Source organism: Chiloscyllium plagiosum, chromosome 42, assembly GCF_004010195.1.
Source record: "Chiloscyllium plagiosum isolate BGI_BamShark_2017 chromosome 42, ASM401019v2, whole genome shotgun sequence".
NCBI classification, from domain to species: Eukaryota; Metazoa; Chordata; class Chondrichthyes; order Orectolobiformes; family Hemiscylliidae; genus Chiloscyllium; species Chiloscyllium plagiosum.
This window is the reverse complement of record NC_057751.1, coordinates 11,700,875-11,721,551: the sequence shown is the minus strand read 5'-3', so window position 1 is coordinate 11,721,551 and position 20,677 is coordinate 11,700,875. Positions and strand designations below refer to the sequence as shown.

General features: G+C 41.4%; 1 protein-coding gene across 1 annotated transcript in view; it reads right to left on the bottom strand.

The window, feature by feature from the left end:
- LOC122543126 (pleckstrin homology domain-containing family A member 2-like) overlaps positions 1–20,677 on the bottom strand; it is a 106,498-nt gene that overhangs the window by 32,779 nt on the left and 53,042 nt on the right. The window contains exons 4-6 of the mRNA XM_043681467.1: positions 16,940–16,988; positions 12,689–12,786; positions 9,588–9,722 (exon numbers count right to left, since the gene is read on the bottom strand). Coding sequence (XP_043537402.1) covers positions 9,588–9,722; positions 12,689–12,786; positions 16,940–16,988 — 282 coding nt within the window. The remainder of the gene's footprint in view (positions 1–9,587; positions 9,723–12,688; positions 12,787–16,939; positions 16,989–20,677) is intronic.

Here is a 20,677-nt window from a genome sequence, read left to right as displayed (position 1 = left end):
TCAGTATCTCATGATTCCAACAGGTGTTTGGATCTTGATAGCAGGATGAGTCTCATTTGGTGATGCTATCCTGTCTACTATCATTAGCGTACGTGCATATATGCTGCGTTGGTGGAGGTTGTAAGGGGCTGGCAGGGTTAGGGGATCAGCAAGTTGCAGTGTGTGAGAAAAACCTCTTCCTGCATTCTATTTTCATTTCTTCTAAAAGTTGGAAGGTGTGATTCTGAATCCAGCTCACCCAAAGCGAACTCCTCTTACCGGAAATGGACCTTACAGAGGCAAAGTACAAGACCAGCTGCACCCAAAACTTTCCACAGTTTAATCTCTGCAATATCACTTCTCACTGGTGTGTGTCTGATCATAGGAAGAGTCCAATGAATCTAATATATCTGCTCTGGCAGGTTCAGCTATTCAGTATATAAATGCAGCACACTGCTGAAAGTGCAAGCTGATAATCTTACTGTGCATGGAAATGAGCATCTGAGACTTGAGCAAAGACAGCTCACAATGATGTTTCTCAGATTTGGATTGCAGGATCATTATATTCTTAGGCTGAGAAAAACATAAATGTGATTGCATAAATTTAATGTCAAATCCAATGCAAAAGTGAAGTAAAACTGGGGAGAGAAGGTTTGGATGAAGACAGAGGAAGAGCCAGAGACAAAAGCTGATTTACCAAAAAATGTTTTAAACATGAGCGTTTTCAAAATAACCACCAATGATTAAAATATGAAGGAATGAGACTCTATATAGACAATAAATTATTTTCAATGCTAGAGAGATTGGCTGAAAATTATTAGCATTGATCACGAAATTAAATAGGTATTTGGACCGAAATGGACAAGAACTAGCATTTTTGGCAAGTTCCTTCCATTTCTCCTCAGCAAGAAGATGGACTTCACAACACTAAAAACATTTCCCAAGTGAGTCTGACCAGCAGATTCTGTTTAAGAAGCTTATAACAGAGCATTGGACAGTATTTTTAGGTATCTGCATCAATGTGTATCTTCACTCATACGTGTATGTATATCTATGTCAATATATATGTATACTGTCAAAATAACTGAGGAGGTTTTGTTGTTATTTGTGCAGAAGTTCAGTTTAGGATATGGACAGTACAAAATATATATTATATATATAGACATAATAGACAAATAGCCCATACCCTGAACTGAACTTCGGCAAAAATAACATCAAAAGCCTCTTCATTGACAGTAGGGACCATTGTATTCAAGCCATGGTCTTGGGAGCCAGTATCAGATCCATGCCTCAGTTCTCAAGGGGATAAATTTACATCACATGCTCCTGACAGGCAAACCAAATTTGAAGTGATCTGGCTAAAAATGTGCAGTGCTGATTTTCTGGCCTGTGCTCTCACTGAACGTGGTTTCCTGCTGGGTTTTAAATGCTGTGGAGCAGATGTTGGTATGAAAGAGTGTCCTAGAACAAAGTGAAGAGAGAAAGAAAAACCTGATGCAACGCTTTTGTACCTTTCAGCACAGTTCCCATTGTTTGAAAACTGATGTGGTTTCTGTTATGTTCAGATCAGAATTGAGTTAAGCAACTGAACTTTGTGACTGGCCAAATAAGGCAAAGATAATTCTCACCATTGGTGAGGTTGTGATTGAAAGAAAACTAGAAAATTTCCACTTCATTCTATTCTGTACTCTTGGTTGAAATGATTAATTATTTTGATCTGAGTTTAGCTTTAAGAAGTTCCCATTTGTTAAATGATGGTAAAGAAATTAGCTTTATTGGATTTATTCACATAACTCAGTCTTTCTGCAAGTGTCTCTAAGGTGCGTAGAGTGAGAGAACTTTCTTGGTTTCATCTTGCTAATAGAGACTCCTGCTGGTGTTCAATTAGCTGAGGAAATCAGAAACCGTTTCATATTGTACTGGGGACCCTTGATATTGGGAGCCAGTGTACTGTGCACAAATAAATAAGGGCTTATTTGGTGCAGGGATATCAGCCTCTGTGCAGTTATTTCATGGGGTAAGGCCCACTCGAGTCTTAATCATGATATTCAGACTGACATTCCAAGTAGGAGTGTTGCTCTGCCTATCAAAGGCTCCATCCTTTGGATGAGACATTAAACTGTGGATCCACCTGTCAGATGAATACAAAATATCTTATGCAGCAACAGAGAGGTGGCCAAAAGCCAGTGCAAATCCTGGGTCTCAGAAAGGGCCAGTGAAAACCCTGCCCACCATCACACCCCAGCATTTATTTTGCCCCCATCACTTCTCCTTTCCACTTGCCCAGCATTTATTGATCAACCAACTCCTGTTCAGAAGGAATTCAATGACTGGAAAGTGCTTCTGGAATGTTCAATAATTGCAACATGAATGCACATTCTTCTCAATGTCTCACTTATGGAACAGCAGGACAGATGTTTCACTCTCCCTTTGTCATGTCAGGCTTTTGCAGCAAGGTATCTAATTATTCCGTTCCATAAAACGGAGTTGACAATTTCATAATGTGTGCTCTTGGAATGTATCATTAATTCCAGAGGGCAAAAGGTACTATTGTATTAAATGCATTAGTCAAACAATTAACCATGACCTACAAATGAATATAATTTTTTGTTTGCAAGTCTCTGTGCTACCAAGTTCTGAGTAATTGATAAAGCGAACACTAGGATTGTTTTCAAAATGATAGCTATTTCTTTTGGGAATTGTACTATTTGCAAAATGAAAAACAGTAAAACGAAAACACTTTATAAAACTTTTCAAATGTCCCCAGGGGCTAGGAAATGGAGCTTGGAAGCTATTCTGGACAGAAAAAGGGAAGGTTAAGATTTTTGCTTACTCACATCACTTGTTACAAAAGGAAGAAACTTCAATTGTCATTTAAAAAATAGAATTGGATAAATACTCAAAAGGGAAAAAAAAATGTCGGCCTGTATAGAAATGGCTGAAAACTAAGAATAATCAGACACATTATTCCAGGAGCTAGCAGAGGCCTGATGGTCCAAATGGCTCCTCTGTGCTGTACAATTCTATGAAAGCAGGAAAGACAAGTACATAAACAGGCAAGACAGGGCTGAGGAGGCAAAGCAGGCAGAAACTACTGAAGTGTAATTTAAATCCAGAATTTAAAATGTAGTTGTTTATTTCTGCAGCTCAGATTTACTGTTGTATTAATTAAGCTGCTCGTAGCATTTGGGGAGTTTTATTATTGCACTCATAGTCTGTGGGTGAATTGAAAACATATACAAAAAGTCGTCTTCCACAACCTCAGACCTTTGGACAGTGAAAGGGGCACTAACCTCTAACAGTCTATACAATCAGCCTGTGCATCTTACTTAAGTTAAAAATCACACAACACCAGGTTATAGTCCAACAGGTGTATTTGGAAGCACTAGCTTTCGGACTGCTGCTGCTCCATCGGATTGGTGTGCAGCTTAAGATCATGCTCACAGAATTTATAGCCAAAGGACTCCAGTGTCATGTACATGTACCATGTATGCAGTTAGTACTCATGTGACATGACCAACGTGATCTATTTCATACACTACAGATGACCCCACTGCACGACCGACCGACACACACACACACACACTCTCACTTGACCAAGATTTGGAGATGCCGGTGTTGGACTGGGGTGTGCAAAGTTAAAAATCACACAACACCAGGTTATAGTCCAACAGGTTTAATTGGAAGCACACTAGCTTTCGGAGCAACGCTCCTTCATCAGATGATTGTCAATCACCTGATGAAGGAGCGTCGCTCCAAAAGCTAGTGTGCTTCCAATTAAACCTGTTGGACTATAACCTGGTGTTGTGTGATTTTTAACTCTTAACCAAGCTTACACAAACACACACTCACTCACATCCACATGCACACAGACACATAGGCACGCCCTATCTATTGCTCTGACATGTGCACACATATAAGCTTATGGGGTGAATTTTGTTTCTGCAGAATCACTTTTTGTTTTGCTCAAAAACTGCATGAATCAATGTAAAACTCTGTAAAATTATATAGAGGGTTTGTCAGACTGACATAGCATTGGGATACCGACAGACCTTACAGCTATTGTTTAAAAAGCTGAGCTATTTTGAGAATATAATTTAAAAGAAATTCTGGGATTTACATATCAAAGAACAGAAACCAGCATATCTTATTATAAAACATGAAAATTTTAATCTGAGATTGTTTACTGTATCACATTTCCATGACACTGGAATCGTTTGGAAATAAATTCTGTGAGCATAGTCTTGACTTCCACAACCACCTGATGAAGGAGCAGCGCTCTGAAAGCTAATGCTTCTAAATAAACCTGTTGGACTATAATCTGGTGTTGAAAAATGTGTTGCTGGAAAAGCGCAGCAGGTCAGGCAGCATCCAAGGAGCAGGAAAATCGACGTTTCGGGCATAAGCCCTTCTTCAGGTTATGCCCGAAATGTCGATTCTCCTGCTCCTTGGATGCTGCCTGACCTGCTGCGCTTTTCCAGCAACACATTTTTCAGCTCTGATCTCCAGCATCTGCAGTCCTCACTTTCTCCTATAATCTGATGTTGTGTGATTTTTAACTTTGTCCACCCTAGTCAATCACCGGCACCTCCAAATTAAGTATTCCAGGAATTTTAAACTGCTATGAAATATTCTGGACTTTCAGTACATGTGTTAGTTGAATGGAGAGCTGCTGTAGTAAAGGCATTCAGTCAATTCCTGCAGACATCTTGTGTTCAAATAACCTTACGTGTTTCATTTTGAGAACGGTTGAAGGTGTTCTGGTGCTCAAACGGTTAAAGGTTTTTTTTCTAAAAATGAGGAAGAGTGGCCCAGATGTCAGGTTTAATGCAAATGCAATTTCTAAATTAGTAATTTCAGTGCTGCGGTGGCCACAAGTGACTGACTTGGCTGATGAGATAACTGAACCAGAAGTTAACCAGCAACGGCCAACCACCTTCACAACTAACCAACGTCACAGGATGGCAATCTGAGTTCAACCACATCAGTAGTCTAAGCAGCAAAATGAAAGGGTTGCAGCTCCTCACCCAACGTCTCTCTAGTGTGGAAGTTACTTGTGAAATTTATGCTGTAGTTTTTGTTTGACTGGGAGTTATTTTAGTACCTGTGAGAAATTTCTGATGGCATCAATTTATTCAATTTGTGTGAATAATGCATTGAAAAAGAAGGGGGTGGGGCAAGGGCTGGTTAGGACTGGACTGGCTGTTCTCTCTTCCCCAAATGGGGGAAAGGTTTCTTGAGGAATGGTCAAAAGTACAAAATTATAAAGTTTCCAAATCTCCCATATAACCACTCAGCCCAGGAAGGGGAGCAGAAACTATCAGACCTGTCAATGCACAGCCAAACTTAATATTCCTGGCATGCTCAGAAAGAGGAAGAAAGGGGCAAGAATCAAACCCCTATGGAGTCAAATTCAATGAAAACATTGGACAGTTCCTCTGGGTAATTCCTCCTTCAGATTCAAGGGACTGAGATTACCCATCATCTACAAATAATGGTGATTTAAGTAACTTGATGTTGCTGCCTTGCCAGAACTGCCCCTGATCTGCCTTGCCTGTGAGCAACTCCTTATCATTGGTGATTTCAAACTCGACTATCCTGTGTTTCTCCTTTCACGGTGATTCCCCAGACATACACGATTAGTTCCTCAATTTTATGATCTCACAAGGGCAGAGTTCACTCTATGACCACACTATGCTGTTTCCTTCCTCATATACAGGCCTCCAAGAGTCCTAAAAAAATATGCTTTTGCTTGTTGTCTTGGGAGGGAGTTGCCTATTGACTGTTCATGCCAGCCTTTCCCAGCTCAGGTCCTTCATCTTCTGATATTCTGATCTTGTTTGCCTCTCTGCCTCACACCTCCATCTTCAATGACAATGCTCCTAGAAAATCTTGAGGAGGCCTCTCTTTTTTTCATCACTCAGCAGTATCAATAGTTGTTCCTGAAACCTGGAGCCTACAGATCAGAAGCATGCTGGCTACCTGTCTCGGTGGTCACCTCCAGATCTTCTCCAAAACCTTACATATTCACAGAACGTATAACATAGGGTGTAATCTGACAAAAATGGATGTATTGGGAAGAATGAGGAACAACTTGGCCAAAGAGGAAGGTTTGGTGCCAAACTTACCCACTGATCCAAAACATAAACAATTTGAGTTGCAAAACTGCAGGTGACATGCACCTCTTGTTGCAGACAGCTACAAGTGGGTCTTGGTATGGAAATTCAGTAACAACAATCAAAAACAAGCATTAAGTTGTTACTACAGACTATTGAATAATCCCATATCCATTCACCTGCAGCAGCTCCCCTACCTCTCCTCTCCCTCCTGAGCAGCTCCCCAGTCCCCAAGTCCCTGGCCAGCCAATCTAAAGCAGCTCAACTGTACTGATTTCCATCTGGTTAGCTGCCATCAGGGCAGGTTAAAGGCTGAAGAATTATGGGCCCAAGTTCAAGTGAAAGTTTCCATGATGGTCAAATAATCTGACAATCTACATCACTGAATTTAGACTGATGAAAAGATCTAGTGTCCCAGCATCTCATGCATGAATAGTTTTCTATAGCTTACTGGAACAATGGATTACAGGAAGCCCACAGCAATTCAAACAGGTCATATGGCCCCACTGGACTCTGATGTCTACACTCATTCCTCTTACCTTCCTTCATCGAGTGCTGTTGCCACAACTTTCTATTCCTTTCTCCCTGATGTACTTATCCACCTTCCCCTTCAAATGCATCTGTGCTCTACACCTCAATTCATCTTAATCGTAGCAAGTTCCACATTCTTACCACTCACCAGCTAAAGAAATTTATTCTGAAACTGTACTGGATTTCTTGGTGACAATATTATTTTTAGGGACCCTAGTTTTGGCCCCAGACTATGTTCCAAAATAAAATACATAAAAGACACTGGGATTCTAATATTTGGCACTGACTGCACAGAGCACAACAAGAAACCTTCATTTACAAAAAAGAGAACTTCTTTTCTGTACAGTGATAGAAAGGTCCAGAACAAGGATTTTACCAATTTTTTACATTTTAATGCATACCCGACTGCAATATTTCCAAAGGTCTCTGTCTGGTTAGCATTCATTTTACTTGAGAAAGAAGCACTAGTCAACGAGTCAGTTTGGCTTTGCTTGGCAAGAAGAGATTTTCTTTGTTAATTTATGGGACAAGACTATCATTGATTAGACCAGCATTTATTGCTTATCCCAAATTGCCCAGATGGCAGTTCGAAGTCAACCACATTGCTGTGGGTCTGGAGTCACTTGGAGGCCAGACTAGGTAAGGATGGTAGCTTCCTTCTCTAAAGGACATTAGTGAGCCAGATGGGTTTTCTGACAATCAAGAATGAATTCATGATCATTAAACTCTTAATTTCATTACAACAATAGCAACACGATTAGGCCATTCTCGCCCTTTTCTGCCATTCAATTCAACCATGATTGATTGACATCTTAACTCAACTCAGTCGCCTTGGTTCTGTAATCCTCATGTCAATCACAGTTTTGAATTATATGACCATCCTTCACACTGAGGGGCTTTGAGGATAAACACAAAGTTCAAGTTTATCCACAAAACAGCTTGTTGTTGCAGTTGCTCCACGAACTCATCAAATAATGTAAAAACATGAACAATAAAATTGCCTCACTTTGTCCTATTTCATAAGATGCATTAACAAAGAACTGCCATCTAAACGTTGGCTAGTGTCATTCAAAATACAGTACACTGCAGTTCAAAGTTTTCACACCATGGCTTTCTCAATTCATCGTAAATAAGCCGAGCACTGTATAAAAACACTCTCAATGACAGTTTTCTTGTTGTCGTGTTCTGAACACTCAGTGTCAAATATTAGAATCCCCAGTGTCTTCCTGTCATCTGATACTGCAGGATGATGAACTGAAGTCTGAAACTGTTAAAAGCCAAGTTACAGCTCTTTCTCTGATGATCTTTTGAGATCTCACACAATGCAAGCCAGATGTTACTGCATTTCAGTAACAGCAACTTTGATTAATATAGGACTGTTAATGCAATAAACGGCAGCACAGTAGCTCAGTGGTTAGCACTGCTGCCTCACGGTGCCAGGGACCTGGGTTTGATTCAAGCGATGGGCGATTGTTTGTGTGGAGTTTGCACATTCTCCCTGTGACTGCGTGGGTTTCCTCCGGCTGCTCCAGTTTCCTTCCACAATCTAAAGCTTACAGGTTAGGGGAATTGGCAATGTTGATGAAGGGCTTTTGCCCGAAACGTCGATTTTCCTGCTCCTTTGATGCTGCCTGACCTGCTGTGCTTTTCCAGCACCACACTCTTGAATCTAATCTCCAGCATCTGCAATACTCACTTTCACCAATGCTAAATTGCCCATAGTGTTCAGACATGTGTGGATTAAGCGCATTAGTCAGGGGTAAATGTAGAGTAACAGGGTTGGATAATGGGTCTGGATGGGTTACTCTTTGGTGGGTCGATGTGGACTTGTTGGGCCAAATGGCCTGTTTCTATACTGTAGGGATTCTATGAAAATATCCCAAAGCACATCACAGGGGCATCACACAGCAAAAGTAGCTGCTGAACCACTGAGAGAGAGATTTGGGTAATAAACGAAAGCTTGGTAAAAGAAATAGGTTTTCAGGATCACTGTGAAGGAGGGAAGAGAGGTAGCGAGAATGAGAGGTGTTTAAAGAGTATTCCACCCACTTAGGGCAGCTAACTGGATGGCCACAAATGGTGGCACAGTTTAAATTGGGGGTGCTTAAGATGCCAACATATGAAGAACACCAAGATTGCTGAGGATTTTAGGATGAACAAACATTACAGAGATAGAAACTGGATGAGGCGATGGAAAGATTTCAAATCAAGACACTGTTTCAATGGGAGCCAATACAGATCATCAAGCAGACAGTAATGGGAAAATGGTACTTAGTGTAAGTATTTCAAAGTATGGAGTGCCCCGGTCCATCTTACCCAGCAGTTTCTTTTGATCTTGTGCAAGATCAAAGAACACTTGCACCAAAAACATATTTTCATCCACAGGGGGAAAAGTGGTAAACTTACACTGTTAGTTCACCGTGAGCTCAGAGATGATGTGGGAAATGGGAAAAATACACTCAAGTACAATGGGGCTCATTGTCTTATTGGGCAGATATTAAGAAATAACTTGGGGACAAAGTAGAAAGAGCATTATATTTGGCCAGGCTGCACTTCCCTTTTGAAAATTTAAATCCCATCATGACTTAGCTATCTCCATGGTCTTTACATCTGAGTCAGAAAACATTCCCTTTCATCAAATGGCCTCTCCCTTCTCTGTGGCCCAATTCGGATAGCTGCCCTATACACCATTTTGTGAAATAGCCTCCTTAAACTCTCCATCCCTTCCTCCTTCTTAGATGCCCTCATTGAAATCCATCTCTTTGACATACCTTTTCGAAGCCAGTTCTAATCTCTCCTCCTTGGTCTCACACTGAGGCAAGCCTCGGCACTATTTTATCTATATTACAGGCTATGAATTCCATGCTAAAAAGACTTGAATCTCAGCTGGAATACGTTTCATAAAGTGGTTCCAACATTTCAAAGAGGAAGGAAAGTACTGACTGTAAATATAGCTCTCACCTGACTGATAGGTGTCTGCACTACAACCCCTCCAATGATTTCAGTTTTGTATGGAATCTGCTGCTTCTGGGCTTCGGTTATAGGTCTTTTTGGCTCAGCACTGGGTTGTGGGTCATTTGCATTACCCTTTGGCACCTGTCAATGTTAAACAGATCAAATAAAAATAAATAAAACAATACTAACATCTCAAAAGGCTCAGTTAGCTAGCGATGAAAGTGACATCACTGTTCACTCACGTTGTTTCAGAACTTTATGGTCTCAGGTGGTCCCTAAAATCTCTTCACAGTGCCACTGTACATTTCAATTCTGAAGCAAGTAAGTGTCCTTCACCCATAGGGGTCGCATGCAAAACCACTGTTGTTGCTCAAACCAAATTATTCTTTTGTTTAATTTCCACAAAATTAACAAGCCATGGAATCTTGCCCACACATGAAGGACATCCTGAAATGTGGTCAACTTTGGAAAAATGTTCAACTCAGCTTTTACAGAAAACAAAATACTGTACTGTCATCTCCATAAAATGTCAGAACTTTGTGATGCTTCAGAACCCCTACTAACATCTCACAAATTCAAGAAAACACTCAGCAAAGAGTAACTATCTCCATTAGTCCTTATCTGCCAGATAGGGTAGGGCATGATTAGAGAAACAGATCCTCCATAAATTTATGAACTGGATATATTTGAAGCTTCTCCAATAGTGGTGTATTCAAATAAAAACAAAATAGTGTGCATACTAGAAATCTTAAATAAAACAAATTACTGGAGAAAATCAGCAGGTCGAGCAACATCTGTGGAGAAAAGAGTTTATATGCTCTCTGAAGATGATTCATATGGACTTGAAACATTAACTCTGTTTCTCTAAGTAACAGATACTGCCAAACCTGGTGAGTTTCTCAAGCACCTTATGTTTTTATTTGTAGTGTATACTTGTCAGTTAGTAAATAATGGCAAGGCACATAGAACAGAACACTGCAATCGTGTGATACTTAACCAGTTTTCTTTCACTTACAAGAAGAGTCTTGTTTTACACAGTATTTTGTGCTTCCCTGTGATGGTGAGGCAAGAGTTCCTTACTTGGAGAAAGTGAGTACTGCAGATGCTGGAGATCAGTGTCGGAAGAGTTCCTTACTTGTGTGGTACTTGATTCTGAATTGTCTACTGGAGATATTTTCTGATCAACCAGTTCAGAGAGGTTACAACAAACCTGTGGAGCAACCTCTTGGCTCTTTGGAAGGGACATTACACTGCATAAAACCCTCGAAATGTCTTTTGGAAGCATATTCTGAAATTTCATCACATTTATGCACTCATATAATTTTCAAAAGAACAATATAGTGATGGGCTTTATGGGAGGAGGGTTATAAAATGAGCATTTTGACACATGAAATACTAAATAAACTTTTGAACACAAACTAAGCACAATTCAAACTAAAAGCCATTGGTGAAGGAAGACAGCTGAAATAAACATCAAAAGTCAAAAGTGTCACTTCCTGACCAGCATTTGTCCATTAACATTCTGTTCAGTTGTTCTGAAATCAAGACCACTCAGAATTAAGTTCTGTACAAAACCCAAGTTAAAAAGTACTTTGACTCAAGAAAAAACACTTTTTTTCTTTGTCATTCTTGTATCTGATGTGGTGTTTCTATATGTGTTGCCCATCCCTCATTGGTGTTGAACTGACTGACTCTCTGGGCACTTTCAGAGAGCAGTTAAGAGCCACATTGCTGTGAATCTGGAGCCAAGATAGAATTGCAGATTTCCTTCCCAAAGGGACTTTTGGTGGTGGGCTTTTAAGATAATGGGTCCATGAAAAACTTAATTCTACCTGATCCATCAGATTTGATTCTGTCACATGGTCTTTGGATTAAAAAAAATCAGGCAGTTGAGCAAATGATCCTAATGGAGACAGATGTGTTATCTCTAATTCCTGGCAGTTAAGGCATAATGATGTCAGACTATCAATGTAACTTGTAACCATTGCTATTGGACAAAAAGCTCCCTTACGTTAGATAAGACAACTGTGTCTTCTTCTTTAATCTATCCTCTATGACTGATAATGAGACAAATCAGTAGGCTCATCATTGAAAGTAGGATTGAAGACCACACTCTACCTCAACCAGCGCGAACCCAATATGAAACTATCCATATCTTGCTGGATCCTGCTGTAGTGTTACAGTTCTGTGCTCATTGTATTAATTTTGTAAAAGATTATTATTGTCCATCATCTATCATTCACTATGTGCCAAGACTCAGATGACTGTTTCTCAGAGCCTTGCATATCTGTTTTATTAGGAGAAAGTGAGGACTGCAGATGCTAGAGATCAGAGCTGAAAATGTGTTTCTGGAAAAGCGCAGAAGGTCAGGCAGCATCCAAGGAGCAGAAGAATCGACGTTTCGAGCATGAACCCTTCTTCAGGAAGGGCTCTGTTTTATTCTCAATATGGCACGTGACGTGTGCAGCTCCTCTAACCTGAGCACCTCTGGCTGAAATTAACACACTATAGTTTATTGAACTCTTTACTGTATTTTGTTAACTAACTGAGATAATGACTCATATCATCCCACTCAAACCTCTCTGGGTTTGCCTATGTTTGTTTATCATGGCAATGTGTTCTTTTCCCTCCCACTTGTTTCTGATTGTATTCACATGTCTTATAACCTCTTGTGGAGAACAGCCTCTCCACAAAATGTGATTGTCTGTTTTCTTCACCTGCACTGAATACATTTTTAGTCTGGTGGTTCACTTCTTTGAAGGAACTTGCATTGTTCATCCTGACTGCTAATGCTTAGATAATTGGAGCTTTCAAAACTGAGACATATAGATTTTCTTTTCTCTATTAGGTCATGGTGTGAAAGGACATAGAGCTAAGGAAGATCATTGCTGTTCAGGAACAGATCAGCTATGTGGTCACCGAACGTTGGAGCCAGTTAATGAGGGTGTATAGCCTACTCAATAACCTTCAGAAGGCAAGCTGACTGCTGTGTTTGAGTTTGGCCAAAAGTAGCATGGGTTGAAGCAGTGACATCACCCAAAGTGTGTGAGCAAACTGCACACCCACTTTACAACTCTGGTCATTATGTGGAGTGAGAGAAAACTTACTGTAATTTTGCACGACTTGTTTAAGGCATCAACCCAGTCGAGTAAATCATTTTTATCATTGGCTTGTAAAAAGTAGCGGCGTAGACCTGCATTTATAACTGCAATTAAAAGAGAAATTGATTGATTAGACTGTTTTCACTGAAATACATGTATATTGCATTGAACAAGTAAACTGTTAGTAGAATTCAAGATGTTCATTTAAAATGGAGTTGGGTGTTGTGGTGAACTAAGCCATGGTATGATGATTTTGCTTACTCCAATGAGCTGCAGTCAATTCAAGCTCTGCTGTGCTAAGTGGGTGAAGTCAACTTGAGGCTTGTACACCCACCCCATGTAAAGAAACAGGATAAAAATATGAAGTGAGATAGGTCCATTCTGATGCACAAAGTTGAGTCTGTGAGCAAATAATGTATGGGCCAGCTGATGAGATGGAGCTTGCTACTTCATGAAGTAGGTGCTGAGACGTATGCCTAGTTCAGCCCTTCAAGGAAGATATGACAGACCAAAGCAATGCATGATTGTTGACTTGGAGACCGAAGGGGCTGTTGACATTGTTTACAATGTCCAAAAATAGTTGTGGGTGAAGGTGGGACACTTTAAGAAAACCACATTTGGAATGCACTCTTACTTCTGAAATGCTATATAACTATAGAACAAAAGTGCCACAAGCAAACACAACATTTTGTATCTGTTTTTTCGAAACTGTTACAACCCAGAAAGGATGTTGGCTTTCCACTTGGAGACTAGCTGAAAGGTCTCACAAAAAGAACATGTGGAGGCAGCTCTATTGGCTTTCACAACCTGCCCACGTATTCTTTCATCCGTTACTAACTTGTGGTTGATTTTTAACACCTGCTTTATCTGTACATCAGTTTACGTCAGTTCAGCTCACTGCCAGCTCGATGTGTAACCTGGCGAATTCACCCGCTCAGGAAAGGCCTAGCCCCAAACTTGAGAAACTCAAACTGAATCTCGTTGTTTTATGCATGATTCAAACGTGTTAATCCTGCCTGCTTCACCACCAAATCCTGTCATCAACATCTCCTGAGCCTTGGACATGTCCCGCATTGGAAACAAATCCTTGTTTCTGTCCTCCAGATCGCTTGACCTTTCTTCGCCACAGCATCAACACACTTGACATTAGTGAGTGAATTTTCCCCTGGGAGTCTGGAACTTAATTTTAGCACTGGCTTCTGTTGCCCAACATTTCCTTTTAGCTCATTGGGGACCTCATTTAGGTTTTGCTGTGGGGGTATGTTCTTAGTTGGGAGCTGAGGGCAGTGCAGTTCCTGCTGACTGGCCTGATAGGCCCAAGCAGCAGAAATGGGAGGGAAGCACTCGGGCTACCATGAGCAACAGGAAGCACCCATCACCATCATTTCCATACTCAATGGCAAAGCTGTGAGGTGCCATTTTTTTTGCCAGCATAACCTCATCTCTATGTTACACAGAATCTACCTCCACTGTGCAGCTATCTGCCTTAACTGGCAGGTTTGGGACACAGCTGAGGATGGGAAAGAGTAGGTGCACCATGCTAGCAAGACTGCAGACTGCTCACCACATACCTAGTCAATACTTCATTTACTGGCATAACCATCTGCCTAACACTGTCTCGCTCATGTTGCTGGAGAGTTCCATTTCTGGGCAAAGCACCTGGAGGTGGGAAGAAGTCAGGGAGCCAGGCCTCCTGTGCCCACACATCTCCTTAACTGCAGTCCCCACCTGCCCACCGTCAAACATCAGCTTCACGGGAATGCAAAATGTTTGACCTGCATTCCTCAAGAGATACAGTCATTAAGATGTACAGCATGGAAACAGACCCTTTCGTCCAACCCGTCCATGCCGATCAGACATCCCAACCCGATCTAGTCCCACCTGCCAGCGCCGGGCCCATGTCCCTCCAAACCCTTCCTATTCATATACCCATCCAAATGCCTTTTAAATGTTGCAATTGTACCAGCCTCCACCACTTCCTCTGGTAGCTCATTCCATACACGTACCACCCTCTGTGTGAAAAAGTTGCCACTTAGGTCCCTTTTATATCTTTCCCCTCTCACCCTAAACCTATGCCCTCTAGTTCTTGACTCCCCAACCCCAGGGAAAAGACTTCGCCTATTTATCCTATCCATGCCCCTCATAATTTTATAAACCTCTATAAGGTCACCCCTCAGCCTCCGACACTCCAAGGAAAACAGCCCCAGCCTGTTCAGCCTCTCCCTATAGCTCAAATCCTTCAACCCTGGCAACATGCTTGTAAATCTTTTCTGAACCCTTTCAAATTTCACAACAACTTTCCAATAGGAAAGAGACCAGAATTGCACACAATATTCCAACAGTGGCCGAACTAATGTCTTGTACAATCGCAACATGACATCTCAACTCCTGTACTCAATACTCTGACCAATAAAAGAAAACATACCTAACGCCTTTTTCACTATCCTATCTACCTGCGACTCCACTTTCAAGGAGGTATGAACCTGCACTCCAAGGTCTCTTTGTTCAGCAACACTTCCTAGGACCTTACCATTAAGTGTATAAGTCCTGCTAAGATTTGCTTTCCCAAAATGCAGAACCTCGCATTTATCTGAATTAAACTCCATCTGCCACTTCTCGGCCCATTGGTCCATCTGTCAAAATCCTGTTGTAATCTGAGGTAACGTTCTTCACTGCCGACTACACCTCCAATTTTGGTGTCATCTTGCAAAATGTTTTGCATGTATGTCTGTCTCTGGTTTTTACACAGTTCACCCCATCCACCTTCATTAATGGTAACAACAGATTGTGCAGATGGGCTGCAAAAGTGAGTTGACAAGATGAAGGGAGCAGCACTATTTAAAGAACCCCAATTGTGCTTGACAATTGAGTTTATAAACTTTTTTTTTAGATTAGATTACATTACAGCGTGGAAACAGGCCCTTCGGCCCAACAAGTCCACACCGACCCGCCGAAGCGCAACCCACCCATGCCCCTACATTTACCCCTTACCTGACACTACGGGCAATTTAGCATGGGCAATTTAGCATGGCCAATTCACCTAACCTGCACATCTTTGGATTGTGGGAGGAAACCGGAGCACCCGGAGGAAACCCACGCAGACACGGGGAGAATGTGCAAACTCCACACAGTCAGTCGCCTGAGGCGGGAATTGAACCCGGATCTCAGGTGCTGTGAGGCAGCAGTGCTAGCCACTGTGCCACCCACCTCTGCCTGCTTTTTCATGTTTTTGTCCAATTTGATTTACCAGCACTACAAAGCTTTTAAAAATACAGGATCCAGGCAAAACAGTTTCAGGTCCTGATGTCACATCAGAGTTGCAGTGAGGTTTGCATTTCAGACAAAAAAATCCAGGCTGTGGCAAAGAGCCAGTTCCAGAGAACATATTGCCAGCAGCCAAACAATTAATGTTATATCATTTGGATGAGGATGGAAATCTAAACACAGTGAGCTAAGATTTCAACTTCGTCACTACACCAATTATGTCTGAAAGAGTTAAGACCTCAGGAGGTTGACCCATTCCAAAACATTCTGATGAAATGGAGCAGGACTTTGAGTTAAGAGAGGCATAATTTAGAACATGGGCTTTTTAAAGAGAAAAGAACTTGTCATGTGACAAGATTGATTATTGAAACTTTCCAAGCACTTCAGCTCAGAAATGATAAATTAAACCTGATGGATTCAAATGCTTGTGGTTACCAGGTGAAAGCTAAACAGATCTGATGTCTGTGCAATGCTTACTATGAAATGGAGAAGTTGTTCAAAATTTCTTTCTGTAGAAGTGGGACCTTCCAAAAGGTTGTTGTATCACACAATAGTGTGATGACTGTCCCACATACAAGGAGGAACAGAAAGAGCATTAGTGGGTTTTCAAGGCATTGACATGGCATTGACAGATCAATCGGTCCTCAGGAGTATCCTCTATGCTATTGTTCCTAACCAGAATCAGAACCACAGTTCAATGATAAAGAGCATAGAGTGGTGTGAATGCTGAATCTGTCGGCTGTCAGCATGACTTGTCTGCAATAAATGAATTGTTTCTGTCAGGAGGAACAGATATTTCACAGTTTTGCTCTCCCAGGGCCACTGTACACATCAAAGCACATGGAGGATCTTCAGTTTGCATCAACTTTGAAGGAATAAAACCACCTAACTGTTTTGCATTGTCCAATTTTACCAGGGAATTAGACGTAAGAGATTCCAAGAGTGGCTAAACCTACCCGGAGTCAATATTTAAGCATCTCCATTAACACTTACCAAAACAAAATTCAGCTTTTGGTTTCTGCTTTGCAGTTGCTTCACTGACCTACAAACCAAATAAAAATTAGGTGAGATACATTCTGAATGACTGTCCAGTTTTCTCAATAACTATTGATGAGTTTTCTGTTCAGAGTGGGACAGTGGTCAGAGGGAGCTTCAGCCTGGAATTAATAGGACCAGAGAATGCACAAAAAATTCAGAGACCACACGCCCTTGACTTCTACATCAACATTGACTGCTGTTCTCAGCATACCACAGCAGCACATCACCACTTATCTCCACCAATTTCACAAGAACTGCTGGAGGATGTTCAAAATGTTGAAGATTTATTCCTGCACATTAGATTAGATTACTTACAGTGTGGAAACAGGTCCTTTGGCCCAACAAGTCCACACCGACCCACCGAAGCACAACCCACCTATTCCCCTACATTTACCCCTTTACCTAACACTACGGGCAATTTAGCATGGCCAATTCACCTGGCCTGCAAATCTTTGGACTCATAAAAAGAGCAGAAAAGTCAAACACCACAGAAGCATTTTGACAATTTTCAAATGAAAGATTCCCACACAAACAGAATATGACACCATGGCTTTCTCTTGTTTCAGAGACAGACAGGCCAGTAAAGTATCTCCAGCATGCCCAGCATTTACAGCTTTTGGTTTGGTTCAGTCCCCACTGCAATAGGTCAACATGTTTACGTATGGCACTGCAGCAGAAGTATACAGTGAATCTCATTTCATGTGACTGGCTCTTTTACAGATCTTCAAGATACTGTTACTCTGAACATAACCATATACTCTTAACACATAACCATGTGAAGAATCCCATTGTGACAGCAGCAGGAGTGTGGGCAAGTGGTTCACTGCAATAGTCACAAACTTGAGCCACTAACACTTGGTCTAATTATTGTGAGTGGAATTAAATACAAAAGTAGGGATAATACGTTTCAGTTACAGGGCATTGGTGAAACATAATCTGGAGTTCTCTATACAAGTATTGGTCTGTGTACAGGGAAGGATGCAAATGAATTGAAGCAGTTCAGAGGTTTGCTCGACTAAGACCTGGAATGAAGTGGTTTGACTTCTTAAGTAAGATTAAGCAGGCTAGGCTCACAACCGCTGGGGTTTAGAAGATTAAAAAGCAACTTGATTGAAACAGGTAAGAAACATCCAAAGGGATCTTGGTAGGATGGAAAGAAGCTAGAACGAGATCCCATTGTTTCAAAATAAGAGGTTACCCACTTAATAAAGAGATGAGGACTTGTTTTGATCACTAAGGGTTGTCAATCTTTGGAACTCTTCCTCAAAAAGTGGTGAAAATAGAATCTTTGACTTTTTTTAAGGCAGAGGTAGACAGAGGGGTCAAAAGAGTGGTAAGGGCGTGGAAGGCCCTCCCTGCTAATGTAGTCAACTCAGCCACATTAGGGAGATTTAAACAATCCTTAGATAAGCACATGGATGATTTTGGGATAGTGTAGGGGGACGAGCTCAGAATAGTGCACAGGTTGGCACAACATTGAGGGCCAAAAGGCCTGTTCTGCGCTGTATTATTCTATGTTCTGTGTTATCAGGGGTAGGTGGGAATCTGCAGTCATCAGATCAAGCATGATCTATTCGAATGAGGAAGCAGCCTCAAGCTTCTGAGTGGCCCACTCCTGCTCATAATTCATATGGCTGCACTATCAATCATTTCAATCACAGTGCTACGTCCACTACTTATCTTCAATAATATAAGTGTTTTGGATGTGAGCATAAGAGGTATAGTTAGTAAGCTTGCAGATGATACCAAAATTGAAAGTGTAGTGGACAGCGAAGAAGGTTAACTCAGATTACAACAGGATCTTGATCAGATGAGAAGTGGCAGATGGAGTTTAATTTAGATAAATGCAAGGTGCTGCATTTTGGGGAAGCAAATCTTAGCAGGACTTATACACTTAATGGTAAGGTCCAAGGGAGTGTGGCTGAACAAAGAGACCATGGAGTACAGGTTCATAGCTCCTTGAAAATAGTGTTGCAGGTAGATAGGATAGTGAAGAAAGCGTTTGGTGTGCTTTCCTTTATTGGTCAGAGTATTGAGTACAGGAGTTGGAAGGTCATGCTGTGGCTGTACAGGACATTGGTTCGGCCACTTTTGGAATATTGCATGCAATTCTGGTCTCCTTTCTACTGGAAGGATGTTGTGAAACTTGAAAGGGTTTAGAAAAGATTTACAAGGATGTTGCCAGGGTTGGAAGATTTGAGCTACAGGGAGAGGTTGAATAGGCTCGAGCTGTTTTCACTGGAGCATCGGAGGCTGAGGGGTGACCTTATAGAGGTTTACAAAATTATGAGGGGCATGGATAGGATAAATAGACAAAGTCTTTTCCCTGGGGTCGGGAAGTCCAGAACTAAAGGGCATAGTTTTAGGGTGAGAGGGGAAAGATATAACCTAAGGGGCAACTTTTTCACGCAGAGGGTGGTGCCTGTATGGAATGGGCTGCCAGAGGAAGTGGTGGAGGCTCGAACGATTATAACATTTAAAAGGTATATGGATACGTAAATGAATAGCAAGGTTTTGGAGGGATATGGGCCAGGTGCTGGCAGATGGGACTAGATAGGGTCAGGATATCTGGTCGGCATGGATGAGTTGGACCGGTGGGTCTGTTTCCGTGCTGTACGCCTCTAAGACTCTAAGACTATGACACAAAGTTGGCCCAATTTCTGAATGCACAGACGTCAAGGGATGTCAGACCCTACCTCAGGAAAACCATATCCTGGCTGCAGAAAAGAAGTAGTATATGAGACAGAATGGAGTTTAAAAACATCTGGGAGCACTTGCGCTGGCTCTCTTGCAGGTGACGAGCAATTATTACAGACTCACAAAGTGACAGCACAAAATCACCAGAGTAAAAGGTCTATAATGATTTAGGTAAACATCTAATAACCAGAGTTCATTCCCTGAATGGGGGTCATGCATACATAGAACTATGGCTTGCCTAATGCATTTCTGAAGCTATTACAGCTATTGCCTCATATCAATTACACAGCATAATTCATGCTTCATATCAATCTTAGATTTTAATCTTCTCCTGTTCTCTGACTGTTTTCTTGCTCCTTCTCTTCTGAGATATTCTTGTTAGACTACAGTGACATGACCATGAGCAGCCAATTGAGACTCTGTTCATTAAGTGTAAACCAACATAGAACTTGATGGGAGGCACTGAGCCCAGTGCTGCCGACTTTAAATCTCAAATCTCATGGTGGGTTTTGAATTAGTTTATTTGGATTATTAGATTGGATTATTAGAATACACCTTCAAGTGGTTCCTGTGTAACTGGAGGTATGAAGTAATTAGTCTGAAGAGTCGATGACTTGTGATGACCTGAATTTAAAGATTAACTGTTTCGTGCACCAATACCCATATGTCAACATAGGCAGCAAAAGATTTTCAGGGATCTACAAAGGTTTTATTGTAAAATCTAATGTCCAACAAAAAGGTATGTTTTCACCTTTGCCAAACACCTTCCCAGCCTAGAAGGCAAACCTTGCCCCTTCACTGGGGAAGAACTCAACTCTTTTTTAATGAAGAAACCCACCACCAAATTAGCCAATTAACAAGTGACCGACATTGCCCATCAGGGGCAAATGCTGTCAGGAGAGGAGATAATGCACTCCAGCCCCCATAATTCCTGATCTCCAAGAACTTTGAGGTTAGCCAATGAACATCATACATACCCTATTCAGAGGCACTGAC